Genomic DNA, 26,132 nt, shown 5'->3' on the forward strand with positions numbered 1-26,132 from the left:
TTCACCTCTAGAACTAGCCCCCTGATCCCTGTTGTACTATGTCCTGCTGTCTCTGCTCTCAAGCCACTGAGTTACAAGGTAGCTGGGAGCAGAGGCATAGCCAGGTTCTCCAGAACCCGGGGCAAAGTTTCAATTTTGCCCCCCCCCAACCTCTTTCCCGACATCTCCTTCCCCCTCGCCGTGTTTGTTTTCTCTACCAATCGACGTGTCATTTCTTTTCCACATTTCTTTTTATGTAACGCGAGCATAAAAACATTTGTACATTTTACAAGCAATATGGTTCTATACACAACACCAGAACCAAGCTCAGTACATAAATACAGCCTCAGAACCAAGCTCAGTACATAAATACAACACCAGCACAAATACAGCTCAATTTAGTGCAACCCCTGCCGTATCGGTGTGTACGGCGTAAAACTACAGCTCCCAGCATGGCCCGAACAATGATAAGTATATGCTGGGAGATGCTGTTTCACAAAAAATAAATCCTATCAATCATACCACCCATCATCTCGCTGCAGATCATACAGTGACTACAGTGCTGATTAGAGGCAGAATAAACATTTACATTAAGTAACTCACCGGTGACGTCTCAGATTCTAGTTCTTTTTCTCCATCCGGTCCAGACCTTTATGATGAATTCTCCCGGTCACAGCCCATTTCTGCAGTTTGCCGCTCACATGTCTTCAGCTTCTCACTTTTCCAACATTTCTGCACCTATAAATAAATATAAAGTTATCATTATACCACACACTACGCCCCTAAATATAATAGCGCCATACACTGCACCTCTAATTATAATAGCACCATACACCGTGTCCCACACACACACTGTGCTCCCTGTAGATAGTGCCTGCCATAGAGCCTACTGTAGATAGTGCCTGCCATAGAGCCCCCTGTAGATAGTGCCCCCACATAGCCCACCCCTGTATATAGTGTCCCACAAATAACTCCCCCTATAGATAGTGCCTGCCATAGAGCCCCCTGTAGATAGTGCTCTACAGATAGCCCACCCCTGTATATAGCCCCCTGTAGATATAGCCCAGCCCTGTATATAGTGCTCCACGTATAGCCCAACCCTGTATATAGCCCCCTGTAGATATAGCCCACCCCTGTATATAGTGCTCTACAGATAGCCCACCCCTGTATATAGCCCCCCTGTAGATATAGCCCACCCCTGTATATAGCCCCCCTGTAGATATAGCCTACCCCTGTATATAGTGCTCCACAGATAGCCAAACCCTGTATATAGTGCTCCACATATAGTCCACCCCTGTATATAGTGTTTCACAGATAGCCCACCCCTGTATATAGCTCCCCTGTACATATAGTCCACCCCTGTATATAGTGCTCCACTAGATAATCCACCCCTGTATATAGTGCTCCACAGATAGCCCACCCCTGTATATACTATATACAGGGGTGGGCTATATATGGAGCACTATATACAGGGGTGGACTATATGTACAGGGGGGCTATATACAGGGGTGGGCTTTCTGTGGAGCACTATAGGGGGAGCTATTTGTGGGATACTATATACAGGGGTGGGCTATATCTACAGGGGGACTATATACAGGGGTGGGCTATATCTACAGGGGGACTATATCTACAGGGGGACTATATATACAGGGGGGCTATATCTACAGAGGGGCTAAATCTACAGGGGGCTATATCTACAGGGGGGCTATATCCAAGGGTGGGCTATATCTACAGGGGGGCTATATACAGGGGTGGGCTATATACAAGGGGACTATATCTACAGGGGTACTATATCTACAGGGGGACTATATCTACAGGGGTGGGCTATATCTATAGGGGTGGGCTATATCTACAGGGGTGGGCTATATCTACAGGGGACTATATACAGGGGTGGGCTATATCTACAGGGGGGCTATATACAGGGGTGGGCTATATCTGCAGGGGGCTATATACTATATAGCCCCCCCTGTATATGGTGCTCCATAGATAGCCCACCCCAGTATATAGCCCCCCCTGTAGATAGACACCCCCCGTAGATAAAGCCCCCCGCATGTAGATAAAGCCCCCCGTAGATAAAGTCCCCCCGTAGATAAAGCCCCCCCGTGTAGATAAAGTCCCCCCTCCATAGATAAAGCCCCACCCGTGCAGATAAAGTCCCCCCGTAGATAAAGGCCCCCCCCCCGTGTAGACAAAGTCCCCCTCGTAGATAAAGCCCCCCGCGTGTAGAAAAAGCCCCCCGTAGATAAAGTCCCCCCGTAGATTAAGCCCCCCGTGTAGATAAAGTCCCCCGTAGATAAAGTCCCCCTTGTAGATAAAGCCCCCCCCCCGTGTAGACAAAGTCCCCCCTGTAGATAAAGTCTCCCTTGTAGATACAGCCACACACTTTTAGTAAAATAAAAAAAAATACAAAAAAATAAAATATTTAAACTCACCTTAATACCGCTCCCACGCCGTCCGGCAGCCATGGAGACCTGCTCTCTTCTGCGCAGATCTCCTGGGGGTTGAACGCAGCATCTATGAAAGGTGCTGATTGGCTGGGCAGGATGACTTTCCCTGTCACTCAGCGCCTTTCATTGACGGAAGCTTCACTGGTACAAAAGGTACCAGTTGCTTCACTCGTGGAAAGGCGCTGAATGGCCGGGCATTATAGACACAGGTACAATTATAGTGCAGGAGGAGGTGGCGCTGGCGCCCCCCTCTAAGCTGCACCCGGGGCACATGCCCCGCCTGCCCCCCCCCTAGCTACGCCCCTGGCTGGGAGTACAGAAACAGCCGTGCTCGCTGAGCTATGCTGTTTCTGTAACTCTCACAGAGGTGAATAGAAACATGGAAACTGAGTTCCGGAAACAGTGTAGCTCGCTGTGTTGTTTTTTCGTAACTTCTATTCCCTTCTATGGAAGTTACGGAAACAACGTAGCTCAGCGAGCTCGTCTGTTTCTGTACCACTGGCCACCTTATAAATCCATTGCTGGAGAGCAGCAACAGTGGAACAAGGCAGGTCGGGGGATTAGGAGCCCCTATTCTAGAGATAAGTGCGGGTCCCAGAAGTGGGACCTGCATATATTGGACATTTATGGCATATCCTGTGGATATGCTATAAATGTCCGAGATGAGATTAACCTTTTAAAGACAAGAATTTATAAATATTGGATCTTTGTAATCCGGTGGTCATAACTGTTTGATTTTGAAGTCAATGTAGCTGAGTGAGGTCTTGTGTTTTGGGGGACAAGTTAAACTTTCATGAAGTGCTATTTTCTGGTACATATACATTAGTATTTAAGTTATACATATTTTTTATTTTGGGATAAAAAAAAAAAAGCTGTTTTACTACAATTTCTCAGTTTTTCCGTCATACAACGATGATCATAAATTATATTATAAATTTATTGTAACATTTTTTAAAGTTGTGATGATACTAAACAGTTGTGAGGATACCAAATATGTTTTAATTAAGTTGGGTCTTGGGACTTGGTATATTTAATACATTTTATTTATTAAAAAAAAATAACTTCTCTTTTTATTTTACTATTTTTTTTTTCATTTCAGGGGGAAATATTTAATTCTGTTCTTTATTTTCTTACTACAATGTATGATAGATACATTGTATATATATAGAAAGAAGAATAGAACACAGTAACGGCACCAGGACTTCAGAGTAGATGAAAGAAGGGTGGATTTATTCACCTCAACACAGCAACGTTTCCGTTCAACAGGAACCTTTCTCAAGCCATCGATGAAGTCCTGGTGCCGTTACTGTGTTCTATGCGTCTTTCTATTGTATTTTGGGGCATTGATTCACTCCCAGGTAACGAGCACATGGCCTGATTTTTTGGAACCATTGGAGTGCTGTGTTCATCTATTTCTGGACTATATATATATATATATATATATATATATATATACACACTACCGTTCAAAAGTTTAGGGTCACTTAGAAATTTCCTTATTTTTGCAAGAAAAGCACAGTTTTTTTCAATGAAGATAACATTAAATTAATCAGAAATACACTCTTTACATTGTTAATTTGCTAAATTACTATTCTATCTGCAAACGTCTGGTTTTTAATGCAATATCTACATAGGTGTATAGAGGACCATTTCCAGCAACCATCACTCCAGTGTTCTAATGGTACATTGTGTTTGCTAACTGTGTTAGAAGGCTAATGGATGATTAGAAAACACTTGAAAACCCTTGTGCAATTATGTTAGCACCGCTGTAAACAGTTTTGCTGTTTAGAGGAGCTATAAAACTGACCTTCCTTTGAGCTAGTTGAGAATCTGGAGCATTACATTTGTGGGTTCGATTAAACTCTCAAAATGGCTAGAAAAAGAGAGCTTTCATGTGAAACTCGACAGTCTATTCTTGTTCTTAGAAATGAAGGCTATTCCATGCGAGAATTTGCCAAGAAACTGAAGATTTCCTACAACAGTGTGTACTACTCCCTTCAGAGGACAGCACAAACAGGCTTTAACCAGAATAGAAAGAGAAGTGGGAGGCCCCGCTGCACAACTGAGCAACAAGACAAGTACATTAGAGTCTCTAGTTTGAGAAATAGACGCCTCACAGTGTCAACGTCTACAGTGAAGAGGCGACTCCGGGATGCTGGCCTTCAGGGCAGAGTGGCAAAGAAAAAGCCATGTCTGAGACTGGCTAATAAAAGGAAAAGATTAATATGGGCAAAAGCACACAGACATTGGACAGAGGAAGATTGGAAAAAAGTGTTATGGACAGACGAATCGAAGTTTGAGGTGTTTGGATCACACAGAAGAACATTTGTGAGATGCAGAACAACTGAAAAGATGCTGGAAGAGTGCCTGACGCCATCTGTCAAGCATGGTGGAGGTAATGTGATGGTCTGGGGTTGCTTTGGTGCTGGTAAAGTGGGAGATTTGTACAAGGTAAAAGGGATTTTGCATAAGGAAGGCTATTACTCCATTTTGCAACGCCATGCCATACCCTGTGGACAGCGCTTGATTGGAGCCAATTTCATCCTACAACAGGACAATGACCCAAAGCACACCTCCAAATTATGCAAGAACTATTTAGGGAAGAAGCAGGCAGCTGGTATTCTATCTATAATGGAGTGGCCAGCGCAGTCACCATATCTCAACCCCAAAGAGCTGTTGTGGGAGCAGCTTGATCGTATTTTTAATTTTTTTTACATTGTGGTTGGGAAAAAACGGGAACAGGTTTTTTTTTAATCTTTTAATATTTTTTTTATTTTTTTTTACACTCCTGAAAATGTATCTAACTTTTTCTTTACACATTTTATTAGTTCCCCTAGGAGACTTGAACCAGCAATCGTTAGATCGCTGGTACAATACACTGCAATACATGGATGACTTACGGAAACAGTGTAGCCCGCTGAGCTATGGGGAGTCCGTAACTCCAATAGTAGAGATTGGCAGTTACAGAAGCAGCGTAGCATACGAGCTGCTCTGTTTCTGTAACTACTATTCAGTTCTATGGAAGTTACGGAAACAGCGTAGCTCAGCGAGTTATGCTGTTTCAGTAACTCAACATGTAATTAAGTGGCCGGGCGAGCAATAAAACCTAGAACGGGGTTTAGGAGCCCCCGTTCTAGAGATAAGTGCGGGTCCCAGAGGTGGGACTCGCATCTATCTGACATTTATGACATATGCTGTGGATATGTCATAAATGCCCTTCATGGAAAAACCCCTATAAATGCTGCAGTCGCTATAGACTGTGGCATTTAACTAGTTAAACAGCCAGAAACAGCGCGATCATTGTTCCCGGCCGATAGGGCAGCGTGTCAGCTGTAAAACACAGCTGACACCTGCAGTGTATTGGGCTGGCTCAGCGCGTGAGCCTGCTCCAAACATCATCAACCCCGCTTCATGAAGTGCCGGCAGAAAGGAAGCGATCAGGGCCTCTTGACTGCCGACTATAAAATGCAGGCAGTTTTTAAGAAGATTTATTCCTGCTAAAAACTTCATCTTATAGTCCGAAAAAAATGGTATATTGCGGAACCATCTTAAGATAGCGTGCCCTACAAAGGATCTACACGACATTCACAGCTTATCAAGATGCATAGTAGAGGCTTTTTCCCTTAATGGTCAAGAAGCACTGACTTTGACCTGTTACATCATGTACGCTCCAATAATGAACTTACCTGGAAATGAAATGACACACACTCAACAAAATAGCTGTATTTTACTTTCCAATATCAAAGAAATAGTTAATTCTGTTCCCTTGGAAACTAACAGCTATAATGAAAAGCTAAAGGTCTCTACATAATGCCTGATACAAGGTCTCTCTAATTCTAAAGCTGATTTTCTTTGCTACAATAGGGGTGATGTGTGTTTTCAATATCATCTTAAGCTTTCATGGCAAATCCTTGAAGCTAATCCAATAAATAGAGCAGTGGCATAAAAAGCATATATGTTTGCACATTATGAGCGAGGTTTACTGTACCTGAGCTCTATCTTTTAAGAAGATTGAAAGAACAAATGCAAGCGGCTACATATATATATATATATATATATATATATATATATATATATATATACATATATATATATATACAGGGAACTGTGTGTGTATATATATATATATATATATATATATATATGTATATGTATATATATATATATATATATATATATATATATATATTAGATCTTTGCATTCTGCATCAAAATAATTTATTGAGACAAGAAATATGACCATTGCAGTTGGTACAGTAATTAGAAATGTAGTTAAAATAAGAAATTAGAATACTATATATTCTATAAACTGCTACATTTCCTACATTTTCTATGGTTTTCATTAAGATTGGTGGCCAGTAATCTAGCTCACTCTGAAGTTGGAACTGGGTGTCTATCACACAAGATACGATCTGGCCAGTGCAGTAAATTCTGGCTGCCTTCTATAATAGTGTATATAATGTAATAATGTAAATGTTACATAAACATAGAAAAAAAAATTCTAACATTGATACATTAAAATAAATAAGTACATTATCAGTTTATTTTTGCAATAACTAAAAAAATATTTTGCAATATTGTATACCACAACCTCACCTTACAAAATATTTATTTCATTCATGCACCACAAGAAAGTCCTATCTGTCCTAGGTACAGCAAAATGTATACAAAAGGTATCGACAATTAAATGGATACAGAGTGGAACAACACACAAATTGCGCCATCAGTAAAACGGTTAAGGGGGTACTTACATTAGCACACAAGTAAAAATGTTTTTGCACTGCTGTAAGATTTAGAGATAATTGTTCTTTACACATTTTTGTCAGTGCATTGTTATGTAGTAAATTGCATCTTTTATTTAATTATAATGTTAATTACAGGTTTCAAAAATAGTAATAAGAGATGAATTATTAATTGATTGAATAAAATATTTTATAGCATTAATATAATTTTATTTGCGAATCTCCGCAAAGGAAGAACATTTTCAGATGTGCCGACACAAAATTTCAAAGGAGCGCTGTTTGAAATCATGTGATACGTGGCAGAATATACTAGCATATACGCTAGTCAAGATCCAGCTGGTTGTCATGTTCCGCTTGGAGCAGGACCTAAACAGAGCTCAACCATTCAGTATCAGTCTGTCTGAGCCTTATTATTTAGATTTTCTGTACGCACAGCTCATTGAATGTTTTTTTTTTATTTGAGAAGGACAGAGCATACTTTGCCACGTAAAAAAATATTTGTTTAATTTGGCATGCACAACATTCCAGGGCTCCCCTACCTCAATTATGACACAGGCAGAAAGTGGAGATAAGCGGAGCACATCAGCAAAATATACGACTACTCATTCTTTTGTTGAAAGAATTTTTAAGACAGGATTTGAGAACAGCAGCTGCAATTAGGGTATGGGTAGTATTTGCTTCAAGGGGCTACAATTTGCCCATGGGTCAATTTCTCGAAGGGAGGGCTAGTAGTACTAGAGAGAATGGCTGGTTTTGTGGTCTCCCTGGAAGACGTGGATTCTGTTACTGTCTGTTGGTTTTAACAAAAATTCCCAGTCAAAATTATCCATCCCTTCCAAATACTATACACACAGAGTAAGCTTTTCTTCCAAGGAGTCAGTGCTACCACCCATAGTCAATCAGGCAGAGGTATAGGAAGAGGTGATAGTGCTAGTTCTCATGCCCAGCCACAATGGAAAGTACAGGGGACTCTTCTGAAATTCACCAAACCCAGACTCGTCCTTCAAACGGCTAGATGGAGAAGTGCGATTCATCACTCCACAGAACACGTTTTCATTGCTCCAGAGTCCAGTGGCGGCGTGCTTTACTCCACTCCATCTGATGTTTGGCATTGTGCTTGGTAATGTAAGGCTTTCATGCAGCTGCTAAGCCATGGAAACCCATGCCCTAAAGCTTCCGGCGCATAGTTTTTGTGCGGGTGTTAATGCCAGAGGAGGTTTGAAGGGTTGCTGTTTTTGAGTCAGCAGAGTGTTGGCGACTTTTATGCACTATGTGCCTCAGAGCTTGGCGACATGAGTCTGTAACTTTACATGGTCTGAGTTGTTGTGGTTCCTATACGCTTCCACTTTACAATAATACCACTCACAGTTGATTGTGGAATTTCTAGGAGGCAAGAAATGTCACAAACTGACATGTTGTAACTGTGACATCTTATTACAAAACCACGCTCAAATTCAGTGAGCTCTTTTTAGAACGACCCATTCATTCACAAATGTTTGTAGGGGCAGACTGTATGGCTAGGTGCTAGATCGTGTACACCTGTGGCAATGGGACTGAATAAAACACCTACATTTAATGATAAAGGGCGGTGTACCAATACTTTTGTCCATATAGTGTATTAATTCCCTGCAGGGTAAAGGAAACATAACTAATAAAAAAAAAAAATCATATCAATAAAATAACTATTTATGAAATTCCCTAATACAGTTTTGTAAGTAATAATTTTACAAGCACTAGATTACCAGAGATGGGTCATTGATCCAGGGATTTATTCTGATTTTTTTTTTGGGAAGATGAGGAAAATTGTTTTCTGCCTCATGTTTTTTTTTTTTTTTGCATTCCTCTGGATCTACATTGCAGGAGAATAGGCTGGAATGGAAGGATAGGTCTGTCATGAAAGGTTTTCTCTAAAGGGGTAGTCCAAGGCTAGAAAGGCATGGCTGCTTGCTTACAGAAACAGCGCAATACTTCTCCATGAGTTGTATCTGGTATTGCAGCTCAGAACCATTGAACTGAATCGGTCTGAGCTGCAATACCACACACAACCTGTGGACAGGTGTGGCACTGTTTTTGAAAGAAAGCAGCCATGTTTTTCTAATCTTTAACAATCTTTAACAACACCTTTAAATTTAGATTTTTTTGATTACCCAGCATTTTACAATTTTTTTTGCCATCACTTATTATAAAAGTCTGCCCCCTAACCCCCGTTCTAGCTTTGTCTGATCTTGCTGCCTCCCGGCCACTTCCTGGTTATATGGTCGCAAGTCACAAAAACAGCGCTGCTTGCTGAGCTACGCTGTTTCCATAACTCCCGTAGTAGTGAATGGCATTTGCGGAAGCAGCGAAGCACGTGAGCTACACTGTTTCTGTAACTACCATTCAGTTCTATGGGACATATGGAAATAGCATAGCTCAGCGAGACGCTCTGTTTTCGGAACTCACGACCATATAACTTTTTTTATGGTCGTAATTCGCCTGGTTCAGCCGCAACACAGAGCAACTGAACGGGATTTAGGGGGCCCCGTTCTGGAGATAGGTGCCCTCAGAGATGGGACCCGCATCCATCTGACATTTATGACATATCCTGTGGATATGTCATAAATATCTTTCATGGGAAAACTCTTTAAATTTAATTTATATTAGAGATTAGAATATAGAGTCTGTTTTCATTTTTTTTAGGAACAGCGCAATTCTTCAGTTGGGTCTGTAGCTTAAGCTGGCCATACACCCAAGATAGTCATTAACCACAACGTGGTTAAACAATCATCCGTGGGATCATATGTATGAACGATCCCACCAGCTAGAGTACATGAAAGACAAAAACTGCCCGATCGAGGAGTCAGTTTTATAAAGAAAAAAAATATTCAAACTGAAACTAACTGTGCGTGTCTTTTGATTTTGCCCTGCTTGTGGTAACTGACTGCTGGGGCTTGCGCACAATTGCAAATGATCAGTCAAATTTGCTGATGATGCCATGGATAAATAGTTTTAGCTAACACAGACGAGATTTTTCAACTTGCCCTATCCTATTTTCAGCCGTGTGCAGTCGTCTATCGCAAATGAATGGTTGACCGAAAATGGCCAAAATCTGCCATTTCGGCCAACTTTTCTCTAATGGGTATGGCCGGCTTTAGATCTATTTAAGAGAATGGGGCCTCACTACAATACCAGAAGCAACCAATAGGCAAGCGCGGCGCTGTTTCTGGAAAATCATCTTTTAATCTCGTGCAACCGCTTTAAGTGATTGACAATTCAGCACAAGTATCAGCCACATGACACAATCCTCGCCAGGACCTCTGAGCCAGCAGCTATATAAAGAAGATATTGACACACACTTACACTATATATCATGTTGAGGCACTGTGATCCGAACAAAATGTAAGTTGTGCTAAATGTTGAAGTGTTTTTCTATACAAATGAAAACTAATAGAGAAGAACTATAATCAAAACATATGGACGCATTAGCAAACAGAGAAGGTTCATTTAAAATGGTTAATAATGCTGTGCTGAACGGTGCCCATTATAAGCCCTAATGTACTAGGGATTAAGAAATACATTATGTTTTATCAGTGGACGCACTGCACAAAGTACTTAATCCAGTGTTAAATCCTCATTGTAAATCTACTGTCTGTATACAAACAGTAATTCTTCCCTTAATTCTTTGTTTTTTCCAAATAACTAATTATGTCTGACAATTTTCAGCTACAAAGGAAATAAGAAGAGAAGAAGGCACTCATAATGTATTATAAGATGGATTTATTTAACACTCTCCTACAAATTAACAATTTTTACATCTCTACAATTTCAAACACCAATACACATGCACATGATATAGGTACAAAATTATCAAAAGAGCCTCGAATATATTCAATGGTTTATTTCGTAGGACTGTAATTAAAAGTCGCTATCTCTGTTTTATCATTTTCTTCTGATGATTGGATTTCCAATTAAGTATAATAATGAGGTTCTAATCCAGCAGTGGTATAAGGGACGTTCACCACATCATTTTCTGGACTAATGACCTTATCACGCAGGATTCACAGTTAGAGGAATGCCCCTTTTTGGTACATAAGGTGTTGTCCTGGTAACCATTTTGATGCAGTCAATAATAGGGCACACGCTAAAGCAAAGAGTGCAGCCTGTACAGCTGTCAGTGACAGTGGGCAAGTGGGTCGTGGGATCAAACTCGATAGACTGTAAGAAGAAATAAATGGTTTCAATGTCAATGTAACAAAGGTCACCAGTGTCCCAATTTGTGCCCACATTTTCATTAAAAGCCTGTTTTAGACTTATGTAGAAGCTTACACTGTAGTCATGGAAACAAGTCAGCTGCAGAAAAAAGACTCTTAATAAAAATGTATTTAGCGTAAACATAACTGCATAAACTATAGTAAAATATAATAACAACAAATAAAAATAATAATGAGAATGATAAAAAGTTTTTAGTGGTGTTTTTTATGCAATGGATATAAAACTTTGTAAGAAAAATATATACATAAATATAAATTAATCTCACGATCACCTTTTTGAATGTTTGCACCATTGGATCTTCCTTTACTGCTCTTCTTCACCTACTTTACTCATTACTAATTTGTTGACATCGGGAAAATCCCAAAATCCCAATATTCAGTATAGTATTTGTGTGTATTTATCAGTTAACCCACACACTGAATGGAACTTAGATCACCATAAAGTCCATGGGTGATCTTAATTTAGTTCAACTGTGTCTCTATTCTGTAGTCTATTTTTGTTCCATGGCTGTTAAAATATGCTACAAATTCTAAAACCATTCTGAAATATCACGTTCATCATTCTATACAGTAGAAAATGGCCATTACCTGATATCCAGAGTCATTGCAGGTCATGTAGCACTTGCCACAGTTAATACACATCTCTTCATCAATCAGAGCCACAACTTGTTCTCTTATGTTTAATTCACCATATGATCCAATATACTGCAATGCTCTGCCAATTATATCCTGGAGAAGAAGACAGAGTACATATTAAACGGATTTAGTTTTTCTTCTGTTGGGTAATTAAACTGCACACAAAATCACATTAAATGGAAACATGCTCACGTGTGTTTCTTTTTAAGTAAGTTAACTTAAAGGCTCTCTAACATTAGCTACTTAAATACCATCATTGCAACAAGGAAGAAGGAACCAGAAAGTGCGGCAGTTTTATGAAGCCTGTTATACTGAGACTGTAGTGTAAACCTCAGAGCTCTGTCCTTGGTCCTGAAGTCTATTACAGTTCTCCCTGCATAGTTCCACGATCTAAAATCTATAGTCACGAACCACAATAAATAAAAAAGTTATGTTTCGCTGAGACAGTGATATGACATATTGATCACTTTGTATGTTTTTCTTTTATTATGCACCTTTAAATTATTGATAAAGAAGATTTGCTATTGAGAAACCATGTAAATACATGAGCCTCCCAACTATGTACTTGTTGCGTGAACTCCTGGCTGTCACCATGAACCTCTTTTATACTGAATTTTTCAGTTGTTAGCCCCAGTTCCAACATAGTCAAAGGCTTTTATTTGCTGTGGTCAGTATTTTAAGCAAGATTTGCCCAATAGGAGAGCTTCATTTTAAATATAAAATAATATAAGTGTAAATAATCCTATGTATGACATTGTATGAATGACCCTGTGTGCATCATATCATATAATCACATATTCATATCCCTTAGGTCAATGGTAGCTGGGTAGCCTTTTGTCTACAATTTATATCTCAAAATATTTTTAACCAGCATCAGCAAAAAGTATAAAAATACTACTGATGATCTGAACATACGTCATTCACTGCACTATTGTAGTATAATATGAATTTCTAGAAAAATGTGCTACTAATCATTCTCAATGCCATGTTTATCAGCCGCGGTCATTAAGAGTATGGCAGTTATCTGCCATGAATAAAAACACAGTCTGTGTTCGAAACGCGTAGGCTTGGGCACTTGCCCTCTTTGAAACCACCCTGTTACTGCGTTCATTCATATTTTATTTATTTTTCTATGCAAATAAAAGTGGGAACATTGATTCCCTTTTAAACCACGAAACAGCGCTGGATCAACTCTTTCTTTTTTCCTATGGCAGTTATTGCTTGCCTGCTCCCGTCACTTGCATTGAGATCAAGCTTACAGCTGCTGAATGCCTATTACTGCTCACCCATAAAAGAGCCAGCTCCTAATGCAAGTGGTAGCTTACTAGCTAATGATCCAATAAATAACGAACCTCAGCTATAGTAATCAGTAGATGTATTTCTTTAGGTGGAGATGAAAGGTTTAGTCCACTGAATCCCAGTCATGTAGGTTTTGATCATCTCACTAAACGGCCTCACAATTAAAATACTTCACAAATACAAAGTTCCTTTTTTCCAAAGTACCAGACTAATTGTTTGTCACTTAAATTACACCTTTAACAAACAGAACTCTTGGCTCAGCATTGGCTTATTGGCCTCTGACATTTCAATTGCCAACTTTAAAGTCTGTTCTCCGTGAAGACTAAATGGATTCTGGCTCAAACGGTCCACATGAGAAGCAAGTAACATAATAAATGCTGCACATTAAGAAGTGGACTCTAATGTCTCCTTTGCCTGAGTATAATGTATTAAGTCTCCAAATACTGAATTGATATTCTACTTCATGACCATAACCAATACTACCATTACATGTTTCCTAGGTCTTTTACTGTTAGACTTTTTAGGTCTTTTACAGTTAGACTTTTTCAAAATGGCTGGGGGCATTTAATTACTGCATATGGACTTTTCCAATTTTCTTAAAATTGTTCTTAAAATAAATGCATTTCAGATATGGCTTAAAGAGGCTCTCCATCTGCCTATCTTCATAACAACCAGATTAATATGGCAGTAAAATATGGATAAAATCATGGTTCTTACCATTCTCTTCCCTCAGTTCAGTGCATATTTAAGCTTAAATGGATGATTTGAGTAATATGAGACAGTTTGGTTGCTAGGAATTGGCTGCCAGACCCCATTCAAACCGTTACCAAATTCCCAATGACTCAATAGCCAGCCACCCAGTGGCCGTGACAGAAAGACACATAGTAGTGAAAACGAATGTTGTTTTTGACCACTTCTGCTTTTTTCATCATTATATACACAGATCTTGGGGATCAGCATGTTGGCAGATTTGCTTTTTGTCCCTGAACTTAAAGCATACCTAAACTTTTAGGTGAATTCCAGAGTATGCTGTCATGTGTGTACATCAGGAATAACACTATTTATGGGCATTATATGACTTGTATCCTGCATTTTTATTTTGTAGTTTTCCCCCCTGCAGGATCTGACTCTAATTTTTCGTTTTCCCTAATCTAGTGGGTGAAACCTAACTGCTATAATGTCTTCTGTATACTGCACACATAGAAGAGGAGAATCCTGCTCTCCTATCTCTCAGCAGAACACCCTCAAACACTAGCAACATGGTGGAGATTATAGCATTAAGGAGCAGTGTAACTATGAATCCAGCATTGGGGTGAGACATAGCACTTACTAGAAGCTGCAGCAGCATCCCTGTGTGTCTGACTCTCACTCCCGTTCCTTCCCTCTCCATAGACTCTATGGGCAGCTGTAACCTGATCCTATAATAAAGCTGATAGTCTGTCTCATCTTAAAGAGTTGGATTTATCAGTAAATTCAGAGTGAGTGGACAGTTAGGATGGAGGGTGAAGGAAAGGAGACTCATAAGTGGTAAAAGGGGAATTTTTCATTAATAAGATACATTACAAAGTTTTTTTTATATTCGCTTGTACTGTTTATTTATGCAAAGTTTGTTGAAAAGTTAGTGACCATTTAAGGAGGCCATAGACATTAACGATTTTGGCGTGATCGGTTGGCCATCTAATGTGTATGGGGGTCTCCAGACTTTCCCCCAAAAGAAGATGTAGGACGAGAATAAGATAAGGCAGTTGGATTTCAACATGCCTGATCCATTTGTTCTCAGAAGAGATAAGCACAGGTGTCTGGCAGTGACTTATTTACCTCGTCGCATTGAGAACACATGTATGCAGGCCTGGCAGGGGGAACGGGATAGTTGTCAGCTGACAGATATCTAATGTGTATGGCCAGCCTTAGGCTTTCCGAACAGTACAGTAGAATGCTTATAGAATATTTTATAGAATCAACAGACAGCCAGACACCCAGTAGAACTGTCCCACTAGGTTATCCTAGGCTGTTTATAGTGGAGCATGGAAGAATGGAGAAGGTAAATGTGTTGTATAATATAGATGAAAGAAATGAAAATGCGGCACTCACCCGTTTGCAAATCTTCTTAACTTTATTGTGTCACCTTGGCGAGGGTAAAAGCATTACAGGGAGGACAGCTAGTTGTAGGTTACAGCCTGTTTCGCGCTGGAGATCTCTCTTCTTCTGAGAAGCGCGATCTCCAGCGCGAAACAGGCTGTAACCTACAACTAGCTGTCCTCCCTGTAATGCTTTTACCCTCGCCAAGGTGACACAATAAAGTTAAGAAGATTTGCAAACGGGTGAGTGCCACATTTTCATTTCTTTCATCTATATTATACTACAAGACCGTCTGTTTTTATGCTGAGCACCGCCCGAAGTTTGCTTAAATGAGAAAAACCCTGTTTCCACTTGCATCTATCTGCCTGTTCCATGCTGTGAGGATTGAGAGTGGTGCCGACTTCCTTCTACTGTGCTTAAATGTGTTGTATGTTGATGTGAGACTGGGACGATATACTGCACTGAGTCTTGCACAACAAGAATTGCTGTTGGTTTAGCACTAGACAAACTAGCAGTACTATGAGACTGTCACATTGGGAACTACTGCGAGTATTTCAGTATTTTCTTTAGGGTCTGAATAGGAGTGGTTCAGATAGTGTGACCATAATATTTTTTGGTAGGATTTATCATAGTCCACCATGAATTCCATCCTATTGCTCTTTCCCATCTCTAATTCGGAGAGGCATTGGAACCATTACATAATTCACCTCAGGCAGCAGAAAGGGTATAATCCCCCTTGTGTAGGTTGTAATCTAGAAGATGTCAGCACTCAGTGTAAGCACTCAGTATGTCTTGTGACTGTTCTACAAATGTACAAACATTTAAACCCTGGTGCTACAAAAAGTTATACAACAATAATACAATATCAGTACATGTCAAGTGTAAAAGATGGAAATCAGCCTTGATGTTCATTACAAGCTCTTGCTACTGTAGCTTTAATCTTTTTATCAAAAGTAATACTTTTAGAAGTTTTCAATTCATTGCACATATGCACTGTGTGAGAGATATAACTAACACAATGTTATTTAAAGGCATGGTGTCGCCCCAAAAACATGTTTTTTTTTTAAAATTTAAACATTTAGTGTGTGGGTGATTAAACATTGTTCAAATTTTTTTTATTTTTTTCGCGAGTCAGGAAATATTATAAATTTTTTCAAATTTTTCAAAATTTATAATACTACCCATTTTTGGTCACTAGATGGAGCTGTTTGGAGCTAGTTCCCAAAATTGCAGCATTGCAACATTGGGTTAAAAGCTATCGCTCTAGTGAGCGCTCAGCATCCCCCCCTCCTTTATCCTGGCTAGTGCCGGGATAAACGAGGGGTTTGAAAGGTTTAACCTGCTACACTGTGTGTCGCCATTTTTTGAGGTAACTCACAGTGTAGTAGGTTTACATGCAGTAGTAAACACACACAAACACTAACATACATTGAAATCGCTTACCTGCTCCTGCCGCCGCGGCCCGTCCGCTCCCTTTGCTGCCGCTGTCCCATGTGCACTTGTCCGGAAGCCGCGACCGGAAGTAGTAATATCACTGTCCGGCCGCGACTTCCGGTCCACAGGAAAATGGCGCCGGACGGCGCCAATTTCGAATAGGACTGTGTGGGAGCGGCGCATGCGCAGTTCCCACACAGACGCCGTACACGGCAGTCAATGGGACGGGAGCCGTTCGCAGTCCCTATGGGACTGTGGCTGCCGTATTCCATGTCTGTGTGTGTCGTTAATCGACACACACAGAAATGGAACAAAAAATGGCAGCCCCCATAGGGAAAAAAAAGTGTGAAAAAAAGAAACAGTAAAACACAAACACACAAATGAAAATAAACGTTTATATTAAGGCACTAACATCTTTAACATATAAATAAAACATTTGTGATGACACTGTTCCTTTAACAATCAAAAGGAAGGAACAAAGAGTGCAGCCATCCTTGAATATTACAAAACTAATTATACCTTAACAGAACATCTGTGATTCTTTATAAATCAGCTCTGCATTTTGACTACAGTCACTCACTTATTTGCAATGTACATTTTAAGATAGAAAGGAATAGCAGGGGGCCCAAATAAACCATTCTAATTAAAATGTGTCAGAGCTATCTAGCGATTTAGGAACTGTACATCTTAGATACAAAGCATTAGCCAGCCCTGAATATTAGACATAAGAGACACTTCACTTCCTAATGCAAAAATATTTTAGCAGAAAGTCTTTTGTTTTTGAGGCTAAGTGAATTATTACCATTCATTTCATGCAACTGTATTTAGTGCAATATTCGTGCCTACAAATCAGTTCACATTTTGTCATGGATATTCTTTTAACTTCCATTTTTTTTTTTACCTTGACTGCTGGTACAGGTTTCTTTGGTAGGAAGTGTTTCTTTACATTTGCATGAGCATTTGCATTTTCGGAAAGTGACTTGATCTTGTTCTCAGCAATGATCTTTTTTCTTTGCTCTAAAAATGGTCCAAAACTTGGCATTTTCTAAAAAAAAGAAGAAAATATCGATAAACTGATATATTTTATGTCTGATGTATTTTATGGCTTTCCTATGGAATTAGATATAACATACTGTATGCCGCTGTATCTTTATTGATCACTTGTCTCCAATCTGTGGCTCTCTGGCTGTTGGGAGACTACATATCCCATATTTCCCTGACAGCCACAAGCCACGCCATGTCTGGTGTGAACCAAGAGCAGCGCATCACCACAAACACCTAAAATAAACGGTCAACCATGGTGGTTGATTTGTCTTTTTATGCAGCCACAGAAACTGAGAAACTTGGAGTCCGTGAGACAATGATGAACTCCAGTTTACACCAGAATATTCTTAAAACAAATGAGATGGCACCTGTCCAGCAACTTAAGCTGGGTCAAAATTGGGTCATGCAACCAGTTAGTCAGCAAAAGGATGGCAGCAAATGACATGAATAGCTTGCTTTTGTGTTTTGTTTTTATTTATTATTATTATTATTATCATTATAACGAAAACAGTGTATTAGAGGGTTTAGTGCAACTTTGTAATATGTTTTTATTAAAAATTCATTTTAGTTTTTTAGATACAGCTTCTGTATATCCTGGATGCTGTGCAGCTGTATTGTGCGCTAAAACCAGAATCTGTCACGTCAGCGGGACTGACGGGTTCAGTGTCAGCGGGTCCAGTGTGTCTCTGACACACAGTATCCACCTGTAATTGGTCACATCTAGGTTATGAACTTAGATGTGATCGATAACAGCTCGATCCTGCGTGTCAGAGACATGCAGGACTCGCTCACACTAAACCCGTCAGTCCCGTTGACCTGACGGATTCAGGTTTGAGTGCACGATACAGCTGCGGTGTATCCGTGATATACAGAAGCTGTACCTGAAAAAGTAAAAATATTTTTTTATAAAAACTAATTACAAACTTTAATAAAACCTTCTAATACACTATTTTAGTAGCAGTAGCAATAATAATAATAATAATAATAATAATAATAAATAAGTAAAAACACAAAAGCAATAACTCCTATTGTGGTATAAACAGGTTGTCTTGTTAAAAAATTGTTTTATTATGATTTAATGTGTATATGAACCATAATAAAGATCAAATCCTAATAATAGTATAAAATTTACTAATCATTACAATACTGTTTTTGAGAACATTGCCTCCAGGCGGTTAGCTGAGCATGTATATACATAATCTTTGACTGTCACACATTTTGTGGTTTATATAAAATTCATGTACTGTATTAGACATTATGTAGAAAGCTAGAATGCCCCAATTCAGTGTCAAGATCTGCATCTGGTGGCTAATTGAGAATGGGCACCATCTGATTAGTGGTCATTAAAAAGTCATTTAGAACGTATCGTTCTCTGAAAATAAGTTAATTGATTTCCCATTTTGTGACTGAAGCATTGTGATGTAGGCTGGTTTATTGGTTTTTACTTGAGGGGAAGTAGTTCAAGTATCATATTCACTAAATACCACAGATGCAAAAATCAAATACCAGTTTCTTTAAAACCTATAGGGGAAATATCTTGTTAAAGATGATTAAAACATGCCTGAGGTCTAAAACTCAGCAACCACTACAATTTCTATTCAAACATTTCCTCTGGGGAGCTCACAGTGTTGACCTCCTTTTATCACAGAATCCAACTCCTTGCAGATTCGCAGGTAACCTTATCTCACACTTAATGTACAGTGTTCAAGCTATACTTGTATTAGCTGATCTATATAGATGTGTCCACCTTCACCTTTGCTTGAATTTGGTTAAGGATTCAAATTTCTCATGAAACAAATTCAATAAAATATTGTGACATGCTAGGAAAACCATTGACAGGCTGCAGTTCACATAACAACCACTGGTGGCCACACATAGACACATGTAGCATAGACATCTCGTGACAGAGTTTCACAAAATCTGGGTGTTTTTTTTTCAAGGCTGGCCACACCTAAGGACATATCTATCTATCTATACAGTAAACATATCTAAGAACATCTGGATCCCTATAGAACACCTTACCAAATGCTAAAAAAAATATATCTTTGATTATACTTTTTTTTTTAAATAGTGAGGAAAAGTAAATATTTACAGATTATAAGTGGGTAATAACTTTAGATCTACTAGATAGTAGGAACCATAGATGAGGGAATCTTCTAAAATCTGCCTTGCAGGTGTTTCGTTGATTTATGAGATTCCTATTACAGTCATATTTCAATCATATAAGACAATAAGAAAGGCTGAAATAGTGAAATACAGATTCATATTATATGGCGGTACTATAGCTCCATAATTAGAAATTTGAAGACAGGTGAAGTAAAATTTCATTGACTCGCTCATTTTGGGTCATGGGTTCAAATCCAACCAAGAAAACATCTGGCTGGAGGATCTTAGTTCTTCCTGTAATTTCCTCGGTTACTCTAGTATCCTACAAAAAGTGCAAAACAGTGTTGATCTCCTATCAAGAAGGCATCCACTAAATCTAGAGGAAAGAAGTTTTCACCATCAGTAAAGACGGAGATTCTTTATTGTAAGAGCAGTGAGACTACGGAACGCTCTGACAGAGGAAGTTGTCATGGCAAGTTCAGTGAAAGATTTTAAAAGGAGTCTGGATGCCATTCCTGAAAGTAAGAATATTACAAATTATGGTTACTAGATCACTGAGTTATTGATCAAGCGATTTATTTTGATTGACATTGATTTGGAATCGGGAAGAATATTTTTTCCTAAAAAAGAAAATTGTCTTCTGCCTCATGGAGGTTGTATTTCTTTCCTTTGGATCAACACTGTAAGACAGTAATTTCCCACTTTGTTACCGTAGGGGAAACCAAGCTTTCATTTCTACCTCAAATAAACTCGGTGTGTACGTCGGTAAAACATTCTATAATACTTATCCAGCACTATATTCTGGCCAACATAGTCCATCCTTGCTGTAAATGTAAATAGGTCTTCGTTGATGGTTTTTGGGGAACTCTTCAGCAGGCTTTAAGGTTCCAGGGAACCATAATTGAGAAATGCTGGAGTAGCATAACAGGTTGAAATAGTGAAAAACACTGAAAAGTAACTATTGAAATTTTCTTTTAAACTCATTATAACCTAACAAAAAAAGTAAAAAGGCCTTTAATAAAAAAATATTGCAGTCTAATATTTTAGCAAGGAAATATTAATAAAACTTTGTCAACTGCACAGGCACAAGAGCTGTAATGAAATTCTATATAACATGTAGTTTTAAGATTACAATCATATCTCTTTCTTCCAGTTTAAACAGTAACTTTAATGCCATATCACGCACAATTAATTTTAAGACCAATATTTTAAAGTGTGCAGCATATTTGGCTTAATCGTCATGGGTTATTAGTTTATTCTATGGGGTAATGATGGCTCTTGCATATTTACCCAAATGTGTCATTTTATGTCCATTTTATTTCCATTAAAATTCACTAATTCTTTTTAAAAGCACTATTATCTTCAAAGTCCCTATGATATCCCCTTAGGTCGAGATATAATGCAGCATTTAAAGTTTAGCTGTGTTTGGTTACCAATTTGAGAGTCCTTTGTTCTGCTAGGTTTGCTACGCAGGGAATTACTTACAGATCACTGACCCATTATTTGTAAAATGAAGAACTAAGTGACTTACAACAAGGTTTCTATAATTATTTTTATTATATTCTATGCGCTTTAAAATTGAACTAAATGTATGCATTTTAGTTTGTGTATATCCTAAATGATATTCATCTTGTCTTTTTTCCCCAGAAAATACATTTAAATTAAATCTTAGACCATATTAATAAATGATAAATGAATTCTAACTAAAACAGTTAAAAAAAGTTAAGTGAGGAAAAAAAGTACAAATGTAGTGCATGCCCTCCATTTATCAAAGCTCTGAAGGTGTTTTTCTTCAAAAAAGCAGGTGTATAATTTCCCAAACTCATTATGCCAGTTAATTAGACTAGAAATCTGTCTAGTGTAAAACTGTAAATTCTATACTGGGAGGAGGGGGATGCAGCTGCAGTATCTCATCAGAGTTTTAATAAAACATCATCAGGGGAAGAAGAAACAAACATTTTATGAAAAAGAAATATGAATAAACTGCACATCTCTGACATCACACTATGATGAGCCTTTAGATAGGGTTCTACCTTATATAAGCCAAAGTTTTGACAACAATGTGTCCATTAACTACAGGTCCTTTATATGCTCCTCTGGACAAATTTATCTGGACATATTTCGAACCATAAACATATCATGTACTATTTTAATTAGCCAATTAACCTTCTTTATAGAAAACAGATAAAGGGTGTAACTTTCATACACTCTATTTGGGAATTCTGAGTTAATAGAGGGGGTCCTCGGTTCAGGATCCTCATCTCTTGGCCAGAGTGGAGAGTGTTTACAAAGAGCATCTCTCGCTCTGTAGGACCTGTCCTTGAAACCAACCCATTGATATGAATGAGCACTGTGCAATACTTATTTTCCCCTTAAGACCTTGTTAACATGTAGGAATTTTCCAAAGCGGACAACCCTTTTAAGTTTTTATTACAAAGCATCAGCTTGTAAAGAACCGTTTATATTTGTAACCCCTTCCCGTCGTAAACAACTTTCAGATTTTAATTTTCATTTTTTCCTCCCCACATTCCAAAAGCCATAACGTCTTGTTTTTTTCCGTTGATATAGTACTATGAGGGCTTGATTTTTGCGGGACGAGTTGTAGTTTTTCGTAGCACTATTTATTTTGCCATATAATGTACTAGGAAACGGGGAAAAAAAAATATTTGTGGGGTAGAAAATGAAAAAAACAGCGATTCCTCCATGTTTTTTTGCACGCCATTTTTACGGAATTCACTATGCAATTAAAACAACATGTTAACTTTATTCTGTCGGTCAATACGATTACGGCAATACCAAATATATATAGTTTTTTCTATATTTTACTACTTTTACAAGTAAAAACCTAAGTGTAAAAAAGAAAATTTATTTTGTGTCGCCAAATTCCGAGAGCCATAACTTTTTTATTTTTCTGTCGATTAAGTGGTATGAGGGCTTATTTTTTGCAGGATAAGCTGCAGATTTTAATAACAAAATTTTGGTGTACATGCGACGGTTTGCTCACTTTTTATTTCATTTTTTTGCGGGAGATTAGGTGACCAAAATATAGAGATTCTGGCGTTTACAATTTTTTTTTACAGCGTTCACCGTGCGAGTTAAATAATGATATAATGTAATTGTTCAGACTTTTACGGATGCGACGATACCAATTATGTTTATTTAAAAGGGGGGTTGTCTGAACTCTTAATATTTTAAAAAAAATTGTACACAAAAAAAACGTTATTTAACTAATTTTTACTTTATTTTATTAGTCCCCCTAGGGGACTTCAACCGGCGATCATTAGATCGCTTGCACGATAAACTGCAATACTAATGTATTGCAGTATATCGTGATTCTGACAGGCATCTATTAAGTACTGCCGGACCTGGGGGCCTTCATTAGGCCCCCAGACAGCCATAGCAATCATTGCGCGATGAGCTGTTAGAGGGGGTCGCCCCCCTCTTACTAACGATTTAAATGCTGCGGTCGCGCTCGAGCTCGATGCCGCTCGTTACTCTGAAGTGTCGGCTGTAACAAGCAGCTGACACCCGCATCGTATGGAGCGGGTTCACTCCGTGAGCACGCTCCATACTTCCCCTACCCGGCTATGACGTAACTGTATGTCATATGTTGGGAAGGGGTTAAAAGGCAGAGTTTGCTTGGACTTAGGTTATGTTCACACGCAGTGTTTTCAGACGTAATTCGGGTGTTTTACGCCTCGAATTACGCCTGAAAAAACCCCCCTAATACGCCTACAAACATCTGCCCATTGCTTGCAATGGGTTTTGCGGTGCTCTGTTCCCACGAGGTGTAATTTTACGCGTCACTGTCAAAATACGGAGCGTAAAAAAACGCCCGCGAAAAAGAAGTGCATGCTGTTTTTGGAGCCATTTTTCATTGACTCCATTGAAAAACAGCTCCAATAACGGCCTTAAAATATGCCGTGAAAAACGCGAGTTGCTACAAAAACATCTGAAAATCAGGGGCTGTTTTCGCCTGAAAACAGCTCCGTATTTTCTGATGTTTTTAGTCACTGTGTGTGAACATACCCTTACTATTGAAAACCATTCTCTGCTTAAAGAATCAGTCCAGGAAAAAATTATACACTATGTTATGCATAGTGCAGGGCCTGAAGGGGCGGTGCATGGCTTCTATCTTCCGCGTACTTTGAATCTCTGATTTATGCTCCGCCCCCTCTCCCCAGGCTTAGCAGAAGGTGGAGTGTTGCTTTAAATTAATATAACTTTTCTACCTATATTCACTATTTAACGAACTATAGGTTCCATTCACATATAACTGATCTTTTTTTCTGTTTGTATTCAACTAACGACATGGGACGACTTTTAACACTTCGTTTACAGGGAAAAAGGTAATCTGCAGTAGGTAGGAATAGCTGATCATTGCCTTGTTTAACAGGTTTATACTAGTTCACGAACATCTGGCAGCCTGTCACCTATTAGACAACAACACATTCTCTAAACAGAAAAGATTTCAATTCATCAGGGATTAATGTAGAATGTGCTTAACTTAAGTACCTTCTATAGTGATTTCCATAGATTATCATATTCATGATACTGTGGAGAGAAAGCTTTCTGCTCGATCTAACTAGAACATGAAAAAATTAAAACATTGACAGGCACTTTATCTACATTTTGTTGAGCATGTAAGAGAAAAATGTGCACATATTTATGTTAATTGAATTCTGTCATACTTTAACACCGTAATTGGCCATTTACTGCTAGAAATATGGTGCATATGCTTATTGTGGAGTGTGCAGTGCTTTTTCCCTGGAGACCTGGATAATAGAAATCCATGCGGGAGACAGAATGGACTACACAAATACACTGATAATGCCAATATATAGGTCGTAACAGATGCCAAATTGGAAATTAGCATATTAAGCTGTTTGTACAAGGCACAGTGCTACCCGCCTTCCAATAACTGACGGAATTGGAAATAGGGGTTCACTTTCAGCACATTTAAGCTCACAGAAACTAATGCATTTTTTTTATAGTGCAATCTGTTTCTCAAATCCAGCACTGAAATGGTAATCCTATTCTTCAGATAGAGAGTTCTCTTAATAATATTATATCTGCCTTTATTGTTAGGGCTTCTCCTAGTTACTTAGAGGAAAATCTACCTCTCGTGCAAATATAGGAGCCACCTGTAAAATATATGTCCACAGTATTGTACAAAAAAAAACAACAATACATATATACACATACACACACTATATGGACAAAAGTATTGGGACGCCTACACATTACACCTACAAGAGCTTTTATGAGATCCCAGTCTAAAGGCATAGACATTAATATGGAGTTGGTCCCCCCTTTGCAGCTAAAACAGCTTCCACTCTTGCGGGAAGACTTTCTACAAGATTTTGGAGTTTGTCTGTGGGAATTTTTGCCTATTCACCTAGAAGAGCATTTGTGAGGTCAGAGACTGATGTTGGAGAGGGGCACTTTAGAACGACCCATTCTTTCACAAATGTTTGTAAAGGCAGACTGCATGGCTATCTTTTATCTTTATCTCTACATATATAAATGTATTTCTGTTGTCTGATGTCTGTTGTCTGTTGCATGTTCTTTATACATGGCAAAATGACTGGACCAATCTGCACCAAATTTGGCACATAAGTAAATCACACGCTTCCGAAGGTTTTAGAACGTGTTTCAGCTCTCTAGGAACTAATGTTCTCTACATATTGACAAAAGCAAATGGGACACCACTGGCTTCCACATCACGGACCTTCCTCCATATCACATTACCCATGTTAGCCGATCGACGCTCGCCTTCATTCTTAGCCTCACTGACATACACACAGTTTTACACCAGGTTCCCATAACAACGCAGTAATTTTTGTTTTATACCGGTTTTCCATAACAATCCAGCCATCTCTCTTTACTCGCCATGAATGGACTGTACCTATATTACACTGTACCTATACTGGTTTTCAGCATTCTCATAAATTGAACCCCTTTCAGACCAGTCAGGCCTCCAAAAAGGAACACCTCATCTGCTGCCCGAGCTGCTGAATCCTCTCAACAGACCCAAGCCCGTCTCCAGGCTGGCAAGATAGGCAGAAACCTTTACATACTCGCACTGGACAACAAGACAGCAAATGTAGTGTAAA

At 38.8% G+C, this 26,132-nt stretch overlaps 1 protein-coding gene across 1 annotated transcript in view; it reads right to left on the reverse strand.

The window, feature by feature from the left end:
- Positions 1-10,909: 10,909 nt before the first annotated feature.
- DPYD (dihydropyrimidine dehydrogenase) overlaps positions 10,910-26,132 on the reverse strand; it is a 751,325-nt gene continuing 736,102 nt past the window's right edge. Inside the window, exons 21-23 of the mRNA XM_075833172.1 lie at positions 17,768-17,911; positions 12,007-12,147; positions 10,910-11,362 (exon numbers count right to left, since the gene is read on the reverse strand). Of these exons, the coding sequence (XP_075689287.1) occupies positions 11,195-11,362; positions 12,007-12,147; positions 17,768-17,911 (453 nt within the window). The 3' untranslated portion in view covers positions 10,910-11,194. The remainder of the gene's footprint in view (positions 11,363-12,006; positions 12,148-17,767; positions 17,912-26,132) is intronic.

This window comes from Rhinoderma darwinii, chromosome 7 (genome assembly GCF_050947455.1).
Source record: "Rhinoderma darwinii isolate aRhiDar2 chromosome 7, aRhiDar2.hap1, whole genome shotgun sequence".
Classification (NCBI taxonomy): Eukaryota; Metazoa; Chordata; class Amphibia; order Anura; family Rhinodermatidae; genus Rhinoderma; species Rhinoderma darwinii.